General features: G+C 44.5%; 1 protein-coding gene across 1 annotated transcript in view; it reads left to right on the top strand.

Annotated features, from left to right (window-relative positions):
- Positions 1 to 18,510, top strand: part of ETV6 (ETS variant 6) — a 206,612-nt gene that overhangs the window by 64,123 nt on the left and 123,979 nt on the right. Inside the window, exon 2 of the mRNA XM_014451697.2 lies at positions 13,099 to 13,228. Coding sequence (XP_014307183.1) covers positions 13,192 to 13,228 — 37 coding nt within the window. The 5' untranslated portion in view covers positions 13,099 to 13,191. The remainder of the gene's footprint in view (positions 1 to 13,098; positions 13,229 to 18,510) is intronic.

The following is an 18,510-nucleotide window of genomic DNA, read 5'->3' on the forward strand; positions in this document are numbered from 1 at the left end:
GTGAATGTGTCTCCTGGAGAGAAGTGGGAGATGGGGTGGTGCTGGCAGCTTGTAGCAAGATTTGTGTGTAGATGGTTGGACTTAAAACTTTGTCAATAAGTCACTAGATGGCCCTGGGGGAAAACACAGGACAAAAGATGAGTTTGTGTTGGCAGTAAGAAGTGCTGTGAGATAGTCTAATGAGGCTCCTTCATTCATTCAGCAAATACTTAACAAGTGGTGCAGTGAGCCAGCAGGCACCACTCAGCCACAGGGATGTGGCGGTGAACAGGACAGCCAAGGTCCCTGCTCCTGGGGAGTTTTCTGCTAATGACAGCCTTCACCCCTGGGTGAGTAGGAGGTCTTGGACTCCAGTGTGGTTTGGGGGTGTGAGGGGAAGGGGAAAGCGAGGTAGGCCCCCAACTGTGGATGTGGACACAGGAACATCAAAGTCCAGGCTCCAGCAAACCACTGCCTGGAAACAAGGAACTGAAACTGAGGCCTAGATCCAAACTCAAGGTCAGGGTCTGCTGAGAAGGTCCGGAAAGCACAGACTGGGGAGGCTCGAGGAGAGGCAGGAGGGGAAGCCCTGAATGGGGTACCCACCGCTAAGCCCATGGGTGGGGAGGGAACTGCTTACAGCTGTGAGTCAGGATGATAGAGTTGAAAACTTATAATCAACTGTAAGAAGTTTTCTAAACACCTCTATTGAACTAGAAAGTGTTTATTGACAGTGAGTGGTTTGAGATGAGTGGGATATTTATTTTGGTTTTAGGATATTCAGAGTCATGCAGAGATTTTCATCTTATCAATATTTGTCCTGTCATCTTGGCCTAACACCCACAAGGCCAGCTTTTGAAGGGTAGATTGCTTTATTTTTCCAGTCTCCATGTCAGGATTGTTGTTGAAACCACTGGTGAGGCTTGACTGGTGATACTCTGGCGTGATTTTATGGCTTGGTTGGCGGATTGCTTTCTAAGGATGCAAAGAGAATTACTGCCCAATCAAGCAGTTTCAACACTTGAGTGAATATCAGATGATAAAGCCATATTTGTGTCATGGTTCTGTCACTGTTTTAGAGTTGTATTTTGCTTAAAAGAAGAAGAAAAAAATATTAATAACATCTTAATGCTTCAAACCTGTGGAAAAAAATTTTTTATAGCAAGAAATTGAGTCTTTAAGTTCCAGTGGGGTTTTTTTTTTTTTTGAGATTGTTTTTGCCAAGGAATGAATAAATAAGTCAGCAAAGACCTTCAGTAAGCTCTCCCCCCGCTTCAGAGCCACTTTGCACACAGACTTTATCATGATAACCAAGAGTTTCAGCAACATTAAAGGCAGAAGGTAGCTGGGGACAGATGACAACTTTGGGCTGAGGACTGCTAGCTCCCTCTAAGAAGTTAGGTGATTCATTCAAGAATCTTGTTACTCCTTCAACCTCAGTTCCTACATCTGTCAGGTGGTTTGTGCTAGTGCTGGTGACATGACCCCAGGGTGTTAGGAGCATATGTCGTTGAAGGACCATAACTGTCTTGATTAAGACCCTTAGCAGCCTCTTTACTAGTTTAGGGTTCTAAGATTTTATTAAGAAGTTAGCCACTTGGAGTTCAAAGCATTTCTTTAAATTACAATCAGTTCATAGTTCATTGTGCAAAAACAGAGACCTAACCACCAGTACCAAGGTTACTTTGAGGAGAAAAAAGCCCTACATGTCGCACTCGCCACCTTAGAGTGGCACAGAGGCAGCCCTGACAGCCAGCTCGGGGATCATGCTCCTCTTCTAGAGAAAAGTGATTGGATGGGGATTCATTCTTGAGCAGGAGAAGGGCGTCTGGGGCTTGAGCACAAGACAGCCTTCTGGGAGGGAGAAGGGGAAGGAAGGGCAGGTCAGAAGTGGAATGGGTTTCCATCCCTTCTTGCTTCTCCTTCATTAACCTTGTCTTGCTCCTGCTACAAGTGCAGCTAGTGCTGGGCACACGGGCTCCATGAGAAGCTACAGGAGGAGATGCCAATCAGCCTTCCTGGGGGTGGGGATGGGGGAACTCCAGAGGCAGTTGGGAAAGAAGAGGAACCACTGCAGACACACCTGTCTGAGCGGTTTGTTCATATATTGGCCAGGTAGTCACCGGGTAGGAACTAACTGCCTGAATTATACTGATAATCTACATTTTATGGTTAAAAGCAGAACAATAGCAGTTACTCAGGAGGGAAGGACAGTTGGCAAATTGATTTGAAAAGTGTCTAAAAACCTGTTGTGAAAGATAATCATTTCATGTGTATCCTGACTTACTCTATTATTTCTGTCTTGATTTAAAACAGTGATTCTCAGCCTTACTCCTCTGCATATTGAAATCATGGGGGCGGGGGGGGGGGGGGGGGCTTTAAAAATATTGGTGCCTGGCCGATTTCCTTGAATGCTGGGATTATTTTTTCCCCTTAAGATTTCTTCAGATGATTCTGGGGTGCAGCTGAGATTCAGAATACCTGATGTAAAATGTGTGTTTCCTAAATTGTTAGCTGGTCCTGAGTTCCTGAAGTATGTGGAAATTCAAGCATATTTTTCATGTACTGTTGAGCACTAATCGTTTTAACGAAGGCAGGGATCTTACGTAACATAAACTATTAAATAGCATTAACAACAGGACTACAAGAGTGCCAGACCTCAGATTCCTTAATACTTCAAGCTGCTTAATATTCTATTAATCACTGGTGTCGTCGTGTGTGCATACACATACTTTTATTTCCTGTCATTTTTAGAATGGTACTGATACTGATGGCATTTTTCATAGTAATATTCACATTGTCAGCAAAAGTAGTTTTCAGTGAACAGTTGTCAACAATGAAACTCCCAGATCTTTCTCACTGTCACCACAGAGAGCTCCTATAAAGAGTCTTGGTCTAAGAATCAGGGAATTTCTATGATTGTTGACAAGTAGAAGTAGAAATTACTTGCCAAGATGGTTCTTACTTCTGGAAAAGTTTTTCTAAAAGAGGAATCGCAGCTGTGTGACACTCTTAATCAGTGTTTGATGTTGTTTATGTTACTTTTTAGAGTGATGGAGGTTGGGGGGAAAAAGATCAAGTCAGCCCCAATTCCACAGTCAGTCATATAGTGAGGTCATTGCCATCTTCAGTCTTTGTTTCAATGAAATTAATTTCTCATTTTATACCATAAAGACAAGTTTAATTATTAAAGCACACATACAAAGCAGTGCTTTATTTGAGACGTCTTAATTCCTTATAATAAAATGCCTCACATTTATAGAGAGCCTTCGTTTCAAGAAACTCAGTATTTTATAAGCTTCACCTTATTTATCCTTACAATAGCATTATGTGGCAGTAAAGATGGGAATTGTTATGCCATTTTCTCAGACAGCAACACTGAGGAGATGCTGACTTCTTTTACTGTGCCTTTTAAGCATAGTGCTCTCCTATGGTTTTATTGAAAATTATCCTGGTAGTAAACATTTTGCAGAGATATAAATCTTTTCCAGATTGAATTTGCGCTTGTTACTGTAGGTAGAGTTTACAAGGCTTTTTCTATTTGTATTTATTTCTCAGCCTGAGGCAACCCAGGAATTACCTGATATATGCAGACTAAGGGGCTTTGTTCAATGTGAGCATGGCAGTGGTTGTAACCCGGCCTCTTCCTTACTGATCCAGGGGGTGGGGGCGTCTATTGGTTCATTGGAAATGGGCTGGATCCACTTAGGACCTTGTAGGACTTCGTGCACACAGCTTCATTGGGGCGGCCATTTTAGAGACTTTATTCAGCATTTTTGTGGATTACCCTCATGTGAATTAGAATGTAAATCTTGCTCTGGTATCAAAGTTTTTAAAACCTTCTTATCAGGCATGTGGGCCATCTAAGCTATAGACATCTTGTGAAGATAAATCTCAGGGCAAAACCCTTTTTAGTTTGAAAGGAGGTCTGAGTTGGCTCTCCTCCAGTCATCCCCAGCAAGCAGCTAGGGTTGTGGGTTTGAGCTATAGCTTCTCTTAATCTGATACTCTTCCTTTTACGAGACTTCCAGATACAGTCATCCAAGAAAGAGATGAAGATGAGCAAAGCCCAGAGTGATGCTGTAATAGACAGCAGAAAGCTGCTAGGGGTGGGGAGTGAAGGGTTTATCAGGCACAAGAGGGGAAGGGAGGAAGAGAGGGAGGAATTAAAGCACAGGTTCAAAGCAACCCTTTGGGCGCCTTCTGCCTGTGGGCTCTGCAGAAGCCTGGCCCCCATCCTTTCCTCTGCCTAGTTTTTAAGGTCCCATGATTCCCCGGGCTGGGGACACTGCACTGTAAATTCTGTAGGAGGGCAGTCACATGGCAGGTAGAACATGCCTGGAAGGTATCTCTCCTTTGGGGGGAGGAATTGAGAAACCTTTCTAATGACACCCTTGATACAACTAAATAGTAACTCTCAGTTCATTACCCGTTAGCCTAAGGCAGGAACACCGCAGATTGGCTAATTGTAATAGCCAAACCATGAAAGGGAATGGCATTAATGGAGGAGAAAGCAGCTAATAAAGAGCTGTGCTTGGTCACTTCTGTTGGGCTCAGGATGTAAGCCGCTGTTAATTTAAGTACCTGTTTCTTCTGCTATTAAAATTAGGAAGAAAGGATGTAGTGACCCTCTTTCAAAAGGCTGATCAAAAGCTTAGGGGCATTTTTGGAACAATCCAACGGCAAGACTTTATTTTCCCCGGAAGTAATGCCTGCTGCTTTTGCGTAAATAAAGTCACACCACCTTCTTACACTGCGGTGACCCACTCTCAGCAGGACCTGCACTTTCCCGGGGGCTTGCAGGAGTGGTGGTGTGTGTGCTGCGCTCACGTAATCTCCACTTGGAGCGAAAGCAATCATCTGCATCACTTCAGGGATTAGGAGAGTAGTCGGGGGCATGGAGTGGCACACGTTTAATTGTCCGACGCAGGTCCAGAGCCTGTGCCGTGACCTCATCTCCGTCAGCAGGAGGTTCCAGCCAAATGAGCTGAGCACCCTTCAAGCAAACAACATCCCTGGAAACAACAACCTGGCATGAAAAGGAATCACAGCTTGAGATTCTGCTTACTATTCATGTCAGAAATGTTTAAGAAAATCAGGGAAAAAATCCATAGCATCTCAAGGTTGGAAGGGATCTTAATTAAAATGTGTTAAAATTAGAACAATAAAGAAATCTACTTCAGTTTTTAAAAAAATAGTTTTTATTGATTTCAGAGAGGAAGGGAGAGGGAGAAAGACATAGAAACATCAATGAAGAGAGAGAATCATTGATCAGCTGCCTCCTGCGTACCCCCTACTGGGGATCGAACCCACAACCTAGGCATGTGCCTTTTACTGGAATCAAACCCGGGACCCTTCAGTCTGTAGGGCGACGCTCTATCCACTGAGCCAAACCAGCTAGGGCGCTACTTCAGTTTTTTTACTTTGGGGGTTTGTCTTTAAAGAATTCTAGGATCCTGTGAGGGGACTCTGGGACGAATTGATGGAGAAGGAGACCGTGGTATCCATGTTTTGTTTGGATCTTTTCCACCCGCACCGTGACCTTTGATTTGCCAGGAGATATAAGATTGCATAGAAGCAGAATCTTGGAGTTTTATGGCACCTTCAAGTTCCACCACCTCACCTTAGTGCCTTCCCAGTGCAGGAACCTCTTGTAGAGTCACTTTCTAGCCTCAGCTTAAACCAGGTTTTGGGGGAACAATAAGTCACACCTAATTCCAGAGCACAGGTATATGTCGCTGGCCCTGTCCTCTGAGATGCTTCAGGTTAGCCCTAACTCTTCCTTACCTGAGTCATTCTCACGTTTGAAGACACCTACAAGGATCCTTTAAATCCTTTTCCCCCACAGGCCACACATGTCCTCAGTGCCTTCATCCAGTCCTCATTTGAGAGACTGGGAGCCTCATCTTCAGGCCGTTGGAGAAGCTTGTTGGACTGTGGCCATGGTGATTTCTGGAGGCAGGCTCAGCTCCTTCTTAGTATGGACATCTGGACACTGCCGGCTCCAAATAAATGTTGACAGGAGCCTTTCCTCCCAACTGCTCCTGTTTGTCTCGCCTGTATGCTTCGATTGGGTGCGCTTGAATAAATGGGAAGGAGTTGAGGAGGGGAAGTGTATTTTGTTGTTAAAGAAAATTTTATAGATAAAAGTAACATATTTTTACTGAAAAATTCCCCAAGATGAGATATCCATGCAAGGTGAAGTCATCCTATGCGCTAGAAGTCTGTAAATGCCCGTTGGCCCTGCTGATCATGCCACAGGTAACACATCCCTGGATGGATTCTAACGGCTGCACCTGCTCAGAGCTCATGCTGGGAGAACTTCTCCGGGACATAGCATTTGGTCCCCTTCTTTCAGCCATCGTGGATTGGCTGGCACTTCTTAAATGTCATTTCTCAGTGTTCCTCTTTGTAACAAGTATCCTATTTGCCAGGCTGGTGACTTGCACAAGTTGCTCAACCCCTGTGAGCTTCAGATCAGGTTCCTCATGTGGAGTGGAGATAATGAAGCCTTCCCTAGAGGGTTATTGTGAGTCTGAAACAAAGGCTTCTTGGGAAATACATTCCAAGGGTTCTCTTAATGCCAGCTCCTCTTCCTGCAGCGATGGTATTGTCCAACTAAGACTGGGACACATGCATGAGTACTCATATGTATTTATGGGTAAAATGACCCAGCATTTTAAATATTTGGGCCATCTGGGAAATTCTAGGAGTTATGGTGGCAGAATTCATAACAGCTAGTATAGACCTGGTCTCCTAGTGGTCTGATGAGTGCTGAAATATTTCATAATGATCATAGAAAACCTTAATGGTCTTTTATAGCAATGCTTGATTGCTGGGTCTATCTTTTTACTCATTTTGCTCATGTCGCTGTGCATAGATAACATTGTTCCATGTAAAAGGAAGACTTAAGATGCTCTGACTTACTTGTATCTATTTCACAAACACAATACCCTGTCTTCTGATTTTAGGATATAATAGGCCAGGGAGGTGAGGAAAAGGACGATTTCAGTTATAAATCTTCAGGAATCTGCATATTTCAGGTCCTGAACCCATCTTCTTCTATGTTCAAAGCAAGAACATTCCTTAAACTGGTGAAGCTGTGCTCCTAGGAAGATGCCCACATCAGTGTGAATGTGGTTTGTTGGGCACTACCCCCACTGCAGGGCTGAATGGGTGTCTGGGCAACCAAGAGAGGAAGCTCTAGAGACCAGGAATATAGGTCCCATCCATCTAATTTTTACAGGGTACTGCCATTCCCCCAATCATTTCAATCATGTTAAAAGCCAAAGACGAATTGGGTTGTAAAAACCTAATGCCTTGAGCAGCCAGAGCAGGGGTGGGGAATGTCCGGCCCTCGGGCCGTATAAGGCCCTGGAAATCATTTGGTCTGGCCCTGCCAAGGCATTAGGGGTGAGTTAATTAAATGTTTGACCAAATATAGCAAGCAGGCTAATTTTTAAGTTGATAATTTTGTATGGCCCACGAATGATGTTATAAATATCCAAATGGCCCTTGGCAGAAAAAAAGTTCCCCACCCCTGACCCAGAGGGATGTTGCTCTCCGGGGAGGAGCTGGCCACTAGAAGAGCTGACTGGGGATGCTGGGTTGGGTGTCTTCTGGAGCCTGCAGGGGATGGAAAGATAGCATTGCAACTGCACTGCTGTGATTTGATGGCCCTGGTTTTCTACTTCAAAATTCCATTGAACACCTCAGTTCCTAAAGTGTATCCCAGATCTTAAGGTATACTTTTCTGGGGAGATACCCAACAAGCCATGGTCTGTGTATACAATGTACTAGTATATTATCTAAAGAAGACCCACAATTGCATTTTTATCGAGTTCTTTAAGTTGATCTTGCTAAATTTTGGGATAAACAAAATATTGAACGTAGTTATTCATATGAATAAAATCGACATTCATGAGTTTAGGTTCCTATATGTCTGTTTTGTATACATGATGCCAAAAACCTAGAAAACAGTGCCACTCAAATTTCAGTCTTGCACATTTTTTGGTGATGTGTTAATGAAAGCTTATTTAAAGAAAGCAAAAGCCACCACCTTAAATCATTTTGGAGCCAGAAGAGGGTACTTAAGTAAAAGTGTATTCAGACTTCAGTTTAGCAAATCTCAATAAATAGCTTCCCAGAGAAGAGATTTCTCCTGTTCAATGTACAGGAAACAACTATAGTACAAGCATCAGCTTTCCTAAAAACCTTCAGGGTGGAAAAGCATCCTTTCCTCCAAGTATTGAATGTCATCCATGTGACTGTTGTATCTCTGGTGCCTGCTGTTTTCCATCTTGTCTGGGTTGATGAATTTCAGCGCATGCATGAGACACCAAAGAGCTGCAGGATGCGAAGGGTACCTGTGGCATTTTTGCTAGCGTTCCCCAGGAAATGGTCATGGTCACCGCTGTTTCCAAGACACTTCCTCCTCAGTGCTCTACACAGGCTTCAGAGACCATCCCTGGGTAACCCTGGCATTTATAATGGAGATGGGACTAGTTCTCTAAATGGATCCTAAACCGAGGACAATCTCAGCTTTGCAGTAGAGGAGTCTTTGAAATGACCTGCAAACCATCTTTTAGCAAGCACAACCAAACTTTCTTTTGGTTTTTCTCAATTTCAGAAATGCTTGATCTTTTTTATTCCCAGGAAGTTAACATTTTACTAGTAATAAGCTCTATATTTCTTAACCTTTCAGCCTCATCAAAGAGTCAATGGTGTAAAAGCAAATACATAAATGCACCAGGGGGATCCCCAGGATTTGATTAATTTTGAATAGGAAAGACTTTTTGGTAATGAGAATATTTTTCCACTCTTCCATACTATGCAGCCATGGGTTAGGGGGTGGGAGAAATGCAGTGTTTCTACTTGGCACATAATGCATAAGCTTGTTTTACATGATAGTCACAGGTTCCTAGGCACTCAGTTTAAAAATGAGAAGCAATGCCCTGCCGACGTGGCTCAGTGGTTGAATGTCAGCAGTTCGATCCTGGTCAGGGCACATGCCCAGATTGTGGGCTCAATCCCGAGTAGGCAGCTGATCAATGATTCTCTTTCATCATTGGTGTATCTGTTTTTCTCTACCTCTCCCTTCCTCTCTGAAATCAATAAAAATATGTTTTAAAACAAACAAACAAATAAATAAACATGAACAGCATTAGATGGGTACCTGTCACTGGCCCTCTGTGGTTGGGGAAGGAATGAAGAAGGGGAATAGAACTCATTCTGGTTTTAGTAGTTGTGCTTATAGTGACCCTACTCCATATTCCATTACATTTTTTTAGGGGAAAAGCTTTCTACAATAGTAAAATTTCCATCCCATCTTTTGCCTAAAACTATCTTTAGCCTCATTTGTTCTTTTCAGAGCTCGGTGCAGCTCTTCCTCCCCCCACCCACCCTTCTCACGGATATTACAGTTGGCCTTGGAAGTGGCAGGGCTTCCCTTTTGATCTGCAGGTTGGTTTGATAGGTTGTGTCTGCAAATTTGAGAGCAGCCTGTTGTTTTTTTCAGCACCTGAACAATAATGCAACCACATCACGGCCCTTGTAGTCACATCATTGACCTCCTCTGCCAGTTTATCCCCCTACAACACTTGAATGCACCCATACTGTCTGCAGCACTTTAATTTAATTAGACCAGTGGTGATAATCCTCTTGGGAACATTGTTATCCCCTCTGTAATCATAAAGCGAAACACCTTTGGTTTTCACTGGGCTGGCAGTTTGTTCTAGAGGTGAATGAGCTGTAAGCCGGTACTTCGATTTGTTGGGGTCCGACCAGAGAAGCCATTGTGAGAATAGGAGGTTTCCTTTGTTTGGGAAATGGGATGTTAGTCTCCTTAAGCTTCTCTTTGTAGATGTTTCCACCTGAGGTAGCCCGATTTGTTTCATTTTTTTTCTAATTGATGACAGTGCGCTGAATGCTAAGTGCATGGGCTATAGGAATAGACTGAAAAATCAGGACCACGTGGGTCACCCTAGAGATGAACAAAAATAAAGTCCAAGGATTCCAGCTGTATGTGTTGTTCTTTTCGGAAAGGAGCCGGGCACCGGGCTGCATCCTTTCTGGGGTCCCCTGTCTTCTGCTGGCCGCCGAGCCCAGGGCCACAGTCGTGTGTGATGACTGTTAGCAAATCACTGGAGGCCCTAGAGGTGCATTTTGCTTTCTCCTGACTGGCCTCTTCATTGAACCTTTTAAAAAAGAGCTTCCTGTGTCCCAAGTTTATGGTGTCAAAATATTGCTGAGTGGAAGCCTTCATCAGGAACAAGAGGAATTCAGGGTCCACCATCACTCAGTCTATGACCTTCTTTTTATAGGTTTTATCATAAAATAGCACAGATGCCCAGCCAGTGTGGCTCAGTGGTTGAGTGTCGACCCATGAACCAGGAGGTCAGGGTTTGATTCCCAGTCAAGGCACATGCCTGGGTTGCGAGCTCGATCCTCAGGATGGGGCGTGTAGGAGGCAGCTGATCAATGATTCTCTCTCATCATTGATGCTTCTGTCTCTCTCTCCCTCTCCCTTCCTCTTCCTGAGATCAATAAAAAACATACTAAAAAAAATAAAATAGCACAGTTGTTTTTAATTGTGTGGACATGTCGGAGAAGGTGGTGTAAAATGCCAGGGCAGGCACTGAAGTGTGGCATTAGAGACAGGGGGCCACGCAGAAGTTCAGACCCGGGGCTGTTACAGAGAAAGCGCAGTGCGACGAAGGCACAGCACACTGACGATTCAGCAAGTCAGAGCGTACACCTTGTAAAGGTGGCACCCAGCTCAACTCTTTTGTAAGTAGCCAGAGCTAGACCGTCCACAAAATAAAGTAAAATCCTTGTGGAGGACTGAGCTTCGCCCAGCTTGTCCTTGGTAGAGGTGGTGAGGGTTAAGGAAGCTGGGATGAGGTGGCCTGTCACTCGTAGGGACTAAGTTTCTCGTGCTTTGAAGGGAAAGTCATCGTATTCTGAAATGCCGTCTTCTTTTTTTCTCCCACTCACGCCAACCCATTTTAAAATTCTTTGGCTGCACCAAGTTTTCTTCATCAACAGTTTCACTTCTGCAAAAAACCCTAAAAAAACAGAAAGCTATTTCTGGGAATGAAGTTAACGGTAGATAAGATCTCCAGATATATACTGGGACTGGGGAGGGGAGGGGGTTACTTGAGGGTTGAAGTGTATGGAGCATTTGTTACAGACTGTCTACCATGCTTTAAAAGCCTGTTTTACCTTGAAAACCCCCTGAACAGATTTTGTATGTTTCCCATGTGAGTTCATGTCTTTCCTCTTTCACCCCAAAAACCCCAAACACGAAAAATATAACTCATCCTTAGAGTTGCTCAAATTATGTGTGATGTTTGATCAAGTTCAAGAAAAGTGAAGTTGAAGGCTTCGCCTCTGGGTGACCTTTCAGAGAACATCTTGATTGATACAGAAATGAAATTTGGCATGTCTGTGCCTGCCCTTAGCAAATTCACCAGGAAACTTTAGGATGCATGCTTAAACAGAAATATTCCAAATGCCCTATTTGCTGGTAGAGGATATCTCAGGGAAGGTGTAGCGATTCCCTTCGGAAATTACAAAAATATGTATATAATCATTTAAAATTGAAACTTCCTACCACAACCACCAAACTTTCCAGGGTATGAACAGAAGAAAAACTTGACTTTGGTTATAGGTCCGGGGGACTCCCCTGCTTCCCTTTGCATATTTGATGAAATAGAAAATGTTAGAGAACTGTCTTTCCAAAACATAAACCCCTGTGCTTTATTTTAATCTGTGATTTTTCTTTCGCTCCTGATTTCTGTTTTCACAATGGCATTTGACTGATCTTCCTCCCGCACCCCCCCCCCCCAAACCTATTTTTAGACCCGGTGTGTCCCACTTTGCTTTGCCCAGTTAAACCACAGAAACTGACGGAAGTGATGTTCAGTGTGTATGGCCTGCAAGTCAAACTAGTGGATATGCAGATCTAAGATGCAAATTGTACTGCTCTTCTGGCCTATTCGAGGGTTGGTTTCTTGCCATTGTTGGCCATGTTTTAACTTCAAACAAATGATAATCTTTTCCATCCCATCCAGTTGTTTTAATTGATCTAACAAACACTGCCTGTTTGAATTTAAACGGCGGATCTGCCGAAGCCCCCTCCCCTTTCCTTGTCTTTTGCGTAAGTGTTTTCAGTTAGATAGTCGTTTTCTTAAATGCAGGTGATTCTTTGAATCTCTGAAACAGTTCAGAAGAAAAGGAAATATTGATTCTAGATAGAAAATGAAGGGACAAGGAGGCTGTTAGCTTTACAGATAATTCCTTGCTATGAAGAAAAAATAATTAAACATTGGATATATATTTTGGCTGGTTGTTGTATAATGAGATTGGTAGATAATAGCAAAGTCTTGCTCATAGATTGGTTGAACTAAATCTGGAATTTGTAGTCCATCACTTTGTGCTCACCTCTCATTGGATCTGAGTACAGGATCATACTTGGATTAGACTGTTGCCAGAGGAGAGGAAACGTGGTTTTCATGTATTGGTGGCATTATTATGTGACTTGGAAAGTCATTTTTGAGAGTAGTCTGTAAAGCCATTCTCTAGGTCAGGGGTGGGAAATGTTCGGCCCATGGGCCGTGTAAGGCCTTCGAAATCATTTGGTGTAGCTCTTCTAAGGCATTAGGGGTGAGTTAATTAAATGTTTGACCAAATATAGCAGGCTCATTTTTAAGTTGATAATTTTGTATGGCCCGAGAATGATGTTATAAATATCCCAATGGCCCTGGCAGAAAAAAGGTTCCCCACCCCTGCTCTAGGACATACTTTATCATTTCCTCCGCCTTGTCTCCCCTCTTTACTTGAACAAAACCACTAGTACCAGAGAGGAAAAAATGGGCACCCATTGATCCAAGTCCAAAGGAAAAGCCCTATTTTAAACCTTTCCAGAGTTGTGTTATAGATCCCCAAAGCTGGAGCTCTGAAATGCCACAGAATAGTGTCTGTCGAGGGGGCGGGCGGGATTGCTTGGCATGTGCTCAGATGCCCCTGGTCCCTTTTGCTCCTCTCCCTTAGTTCACACGTCGTTCCAAGCGTTCACTGTCTTTCCCCCTCCCCTCTTCCTGCCTTTGTTTTTAACAGCAAGAGCGAATTTCATACACACCACCCGAGAGCCCGGTGCCCAGTTACGCTTCCTCGACTCCACTTCATGTTCCAGTGCCCAGAGCGCTCAGGATGGAGGAAGACTCGATCCGCCTGCCCGCGCACCTGCGTGAGTGTTGCGCCCGGGGCGGGGACAGACAGAGGGACAGCCATCCAGAGGGACGCGGGGTCAGAATGATGGACTGCGTGGAGCTGAGGGGCAGGGCTTCAAGCTGGAGAGGGGCAAGCTGAGAGTGATTTCACACAACTTCACCCCCTCCCCAGAATGGCTTTGAAAACCCCGAGACTCCTGTCCCGTGCTTCTCTGTTCGGCTCTATGATGTGTTACCCAAACATCCGGGAATGGGCACTATATATGGCAGAGTCCACTCACTCTCCTAAGAGGCGAGATGAATTTTGGGGGACAGTTAGTCTGTCTTTCTAAATTCACACTAACTCCCCTTTAATATTTTGTTCGGCTTTAAGTTTTGCTCAACTTCTGAGCCAGATTCTCTCCCTGCTTTGCTTTTGAAGCTGTGTGCTGCTCTTCCTGGCTTCACAGCACCCCCCTGCTCCCTCCGCCGCTCCTGCCTTTCCCATGCTGGTTGCTCTTCTTTCCTGGATCTTATGTGCCTGGACATGGCTTCTCTCCCCTCCATTCGTCTCCTCCCCTCTCTTCCCTCTCTTGTGCCTGCATTACCTCCGTAGCTTCAGCCAGTTTGCGGTATTTCCCCCAATCATCTCCCAAATCGTCTCTCCCCCTGGCCTCTGCCACCTCCCGTCTGAATCTTCAGCTGCAACTTGGCAGGGCATCGGGGCCAACACACTTGTGCTGCTGGGCCCGGCTCCAAGCAGCCGACACCTGTCATTTCCTTTTTTGTCTTTCCTGTGCGGCCACCCAGCCCAGATACAATGTGATGGGGGCAGCTGGGGAGAATGAATCACCTGATTCCCACCCTGGTCACGGTGTCCAAGAAAATGCCAGGTTCTCTGGCTTAAATGTTATCCTGAGGGCACAAGTCCAGGTTATGGAGGACACTGGGGGTCACCTTGGCCCTGTCCGAGTTAGTTCCTAATAACTTACGTGGTGGCTCAATTGTGCCCGCCATCGCTTTCTGGCATGGTGCTGCTCCCCAGGTTATTCCCTCTTGTTCCATCCGTCCTGAGGAGCCCGAAGGTTGCCTGCTGAAGGTGGAGAACAATAGGGGACGGAGGACACGGGCTTCTCTTTTCTCTTCCTGTGATAATTCAGGGAATCAGGTGACTGTGGTACGGGGAGGTGCTGGGGGAACGTTGCTGGCAACCCCTTCTCCCCCACAGTAAGGATGGGTGCCGGGCTTGTGGACCGTGAGGATTGGGGACCACGAGGATTCTCCCCCTCCTCCAGCTTGCTGTGTCCATCACTGTTTACAGAGTTGCTACATGTTAGGGTCAGCACATTCCAGCTTCACTTAGGCAAGGAGGGAAAGGCCTAGCTCCACTGTACCATCCTCTCCACAATGCACTTTCACAGACCAGATTGGGACTGTACAGGTGCCAAAGTCATGGCTGCAGGCACTGTTGTCCTTGGTAAACCGAGCGCTTTGGCACCATGGCAGCAGACAGGGTTGCAAAAGAAACCACAGCCAGGTAATAGCATCTTTCCCTCCCCAAGCTGCCCTGTGACTAGTATACTCACTTCAGGATGGAACATACTCGTGCCATGCAGGCCAAACACTCCTCCTACCAAATCTCATTCCTTTCTTCATTCCATTAATAGTTATTGATTACCGGCACTGTACCAGGGACCTTCTGGATGCTGGGGATACAGAAACGAACAAAGCAGACCACGCTCTTTGCCAGGTGCAGGGAGAAAAGAATTACAAACATTTGTCCCAAACAGGCTGCTGTTTCTTTCGTAGTTTTTTATTCCTGTACTTTGACACATTTCTCCAAGGAGGCCCTAATTCCTGGTTGGTTTCTGGATGCCCTTGCATATGTCAGCTCTTTGACCATAGAACTGCCTCTCCATAGGAAGTTATGGTAAAACAAAACAAACACACACCAAACTGGCAGTCAGGAGACCTTAATTCCTAACTAGTTCTGCTGTTACACCAGCTGTTTGACTGAGTCAGTGATTGTAACATCCAGTTTTCCTATCATACCCATTGTGACCAGACAAGAGCATGTCAGCCAGCCCTCTTCCAGATATTATGATTCTCACCTAAGGAATCATTCTCCCTCTGTGAACTGTTTTTTCCACCAACACTTAACTGTTTTCAGGAGTAGACAGTTTGCTTAGTGAGCCATAGCTTACCACTGTTTGGCCAGGCTCTACTGTGGTAATCACACAATCGCAGGATCACACTAACTCACAGTACCCGTCACTGTGTGAAGTCCTTTATGTAAATGATCTTGTTTAATTCTCACAGTAATACTTGTAAGGTCAATATTCTTTTTATATCCGTGTCACACATGAGGAATTTAGGGCTTAGAGAATTGAAGCAACTTGACAAGGTCACACAGTTCGTAAGAGATAAAGTCAGGATTCAAACTCAATTCTGTCTGACTCCAAAGCTTACATTCTTATCTGTTATGTTACCATGTGTGTTTAATAAATATTCTTTGGATGGATGGGTGGATGGATGAATTCAGGGTTGGCACTTAATCATTATTTACTGATGTGGCCATAGTGTTGGTTTATGGCTAGAATCTGTTCTTAGGATCAGATGGTTAGATTCTGCAGTCTAGCAATCAGTTAGACCATAGAATCTAACAATCTGTTCTGAGTGATTCAGTATTCTAACTGAGGACTATGGTCAATCAGTTATTGAATGGTTTGCTCCATTAGGTGGGTGGGTAGGTGGCGGGTGGGTGGATGTATCCCCACATAGATAATTATGAGATATAGGACTGTATCATATTGCTGCCAACCTTAGAATAGATTTACTTGTTAGATTATGGATTTGGTCAGGTGATGATTTTGCCTCAATGCCTACTCTCAGGCAGCCCGACTACAGGGACCTCCTTGTCAGTCTGCATGAGCCCCATTGTGACACCATTAGTTCTGACATCTGGAATGAATCCTCTGAAAGTGGAGGTTCCCAGGCTTTTGTTGTTTGTCTGCAGCTGGGGCTTTCCACACGAGGCTGCAATGCCCTCCTCCCTCTCCCGTTCCAGGACTCCGCTGCCCATCATGCTGTTTGAGAAACATCTCCTGCAGCCCCTAGGAGGGTTGAGGCCATGCCGTATACTTAGAGATGCATCCCAGCTGAGTTTCCAAACCTAAAAGAAAATAAATATTCTAACAAGGGAGTGGGGGTATTGCTGTTTTAATCTGGGATTCCAGACAATTCCCAGTGGAATGCTCATGGAAAGTACGGGGAAGAATCTGGAAGCCAAGACAGCAGCAGGACATTTATGGTATTACGAGGTTGAAAGCATTTTTAGCTGCTTGTTTTAAAGAGATACTCACCAGGCTGGTGTGCCTCAAAGTAGCTTCTTTTCATCATTTATCCCCATTGATCTATAGATAAGCCCTCTTTCTTAACTCTTTCTTTTTCTCCTTTCATTCTTAAATCAATATATATCCTTTCCTGGTTGGAAGGAGAGCAGGGATCATAGTATTTAAGATTCTCTTACTGAGGGTTTCTCCCCGTTTTGTTCTACAAACACAGGGCTGTCCTCAAACGGAAGACACAGCGTGACAAATTAGCAAGCTATTGAGAAGTAGAAAGTAATGCCTTTCCTTTTTATTTGCCTGTGACAAATGGAGCCCAGTGTTAAGTGGTGACTGTAGAGGCCTTGAAAGGGGCAGCCAGGGGCATCTGGGCCTAGGAAAGGGCTGGAGAGCCAAGGGGAGAAGGGCCAGCCCCGTGCCATCCTGGGCTGGCTTCCTCACGCCCCAAACGTGCAGGTGGGTGCCCTTCAACAGCCCCCCAGCAGGTTCCTGGACCTTCCCTGTTCCATCAGGAGAGCAAACACACACATGTTTACTGAGAAGATAGGAAGAGCTTCTTTGTTTTCTTTTTCTTCCATAAAGGGTGCTGAATTTTTTTTTTAAACTTGAGGATAGATGACTTGAAGTAGAACAGTTAAGTAGAGTAAAACAAAACATCTCATTCTTTAAAGGGGACATAAGCCTTCTATCACACCTTGAAAACACTTAAAAGGACCAAAGACCCTCCGAGTTCCTTGACAAGATCACTCTCGATTTTCTAGGCAGTGAAGGGCTGTGGCTTGGAGCAAGAGGTGCCTTTTTCTAATTCTTACAAGGGCCCTCATGATGTGAGGGAGAGACTTTTTCTCACCTGTCTGCCCAGAGAGCACTTTTTTCTAAATTCGTGGAGCAGTGAGCACTGAGGGCACAGCACAAGGTGCCTCATGAGGCGGTGCCAGCCCTGTGACACACTTGGCCTCAAACAGTGGTTCAGGGCTGCCCCTCTGATCACAATTAGTATAGTTCAGCTCAATGGGGCAGAATCTAAATAAATAAATGCGTTTTCTTTATTCTAAATTCCTTGTCCATCATCATTTCGCATTCAGTTGCTATAATTGCATCTAATCACATAATCGCCATTTGCCCAAAGACTTTGCATCCTGTGATGCCAATTTGGCCTTCTAAAATCCCTGTGAATTGGTATTTAAAAATCGTAACCTAGGAGTCATTCATCATATTTAATAGGGTTACGGTTTATGATGTTGCGGGTTAATAAATAGCTGTAATAGCCACTGGGAGTTTTCTAGTCAGAACACCAGAAATAGTCCCTTGGCTCTACTGCCTTTCCTTGTGAATCTTTTAAAATTCTTACATTGCTACTCCTACTTGTGTGTGTTTAATAATTTAATTTAATGCCTTCCTCTGGAAACAGTACCTCTCTGCTGCTCACCCACTTGGCGATTTTGCATTCTCAGCAGACTGACCGAGTTGAAGACAGTCACGTGACAGACGAAGCTATATTAGAACCAGGGTGGTAAAAAGAGATGCAACGTCTCTCATTTCTAATCAGCTACAGCAACCAACACTTTTATTTGCTTTCACGTTATTTTTGTTCCCAATGAAGAGGCCAAAATGGAAATCCAGTATAATCATAGTGAATATTTTATATTGTTGTAAATAACAGAATTCATTCACATATACTATCTCATTTAATCAAGCAACATTCCCTGAAGTAGATGTTATTAACTCTGTTTTATTGATGAGATGACTGTGGCTCAGATAGGTCCTAATTCACACAGCACGTGAGGAATCTAATGCGATTTCCAAAGTCACCATTTGGCTTTCTTAGGAGAAAACATAATGGCAGAGTCTCATGGGCCTGAAAGTACTTCTGACTATGGGAGTCTGGGCAGCCCTGGGTGCAGGGATGGGAGTAGCTAGGGCTCTAGTGATGCACTTGACCATTGATTGGTGCTGACCTTCCAACAGGCTGC

The sequence above is a fragment of the Myotis lucifugus genome, unplaced genomic scaffold (genome assembly GCF_000147115.1).
Source record: "Myotis lucifugus unplaced genomic scaffold, Myoluc2.0 scaffold_10, whole genome shotgun sequence".
In the NCBI taxonomy this organism is placed as follows: domain Eukaryota; kingdom Metazoa; phylum Chordata; class Mammalia; order Chiroptera; family Vespertilionidae; genus Myotis; species Myotis lucifugus.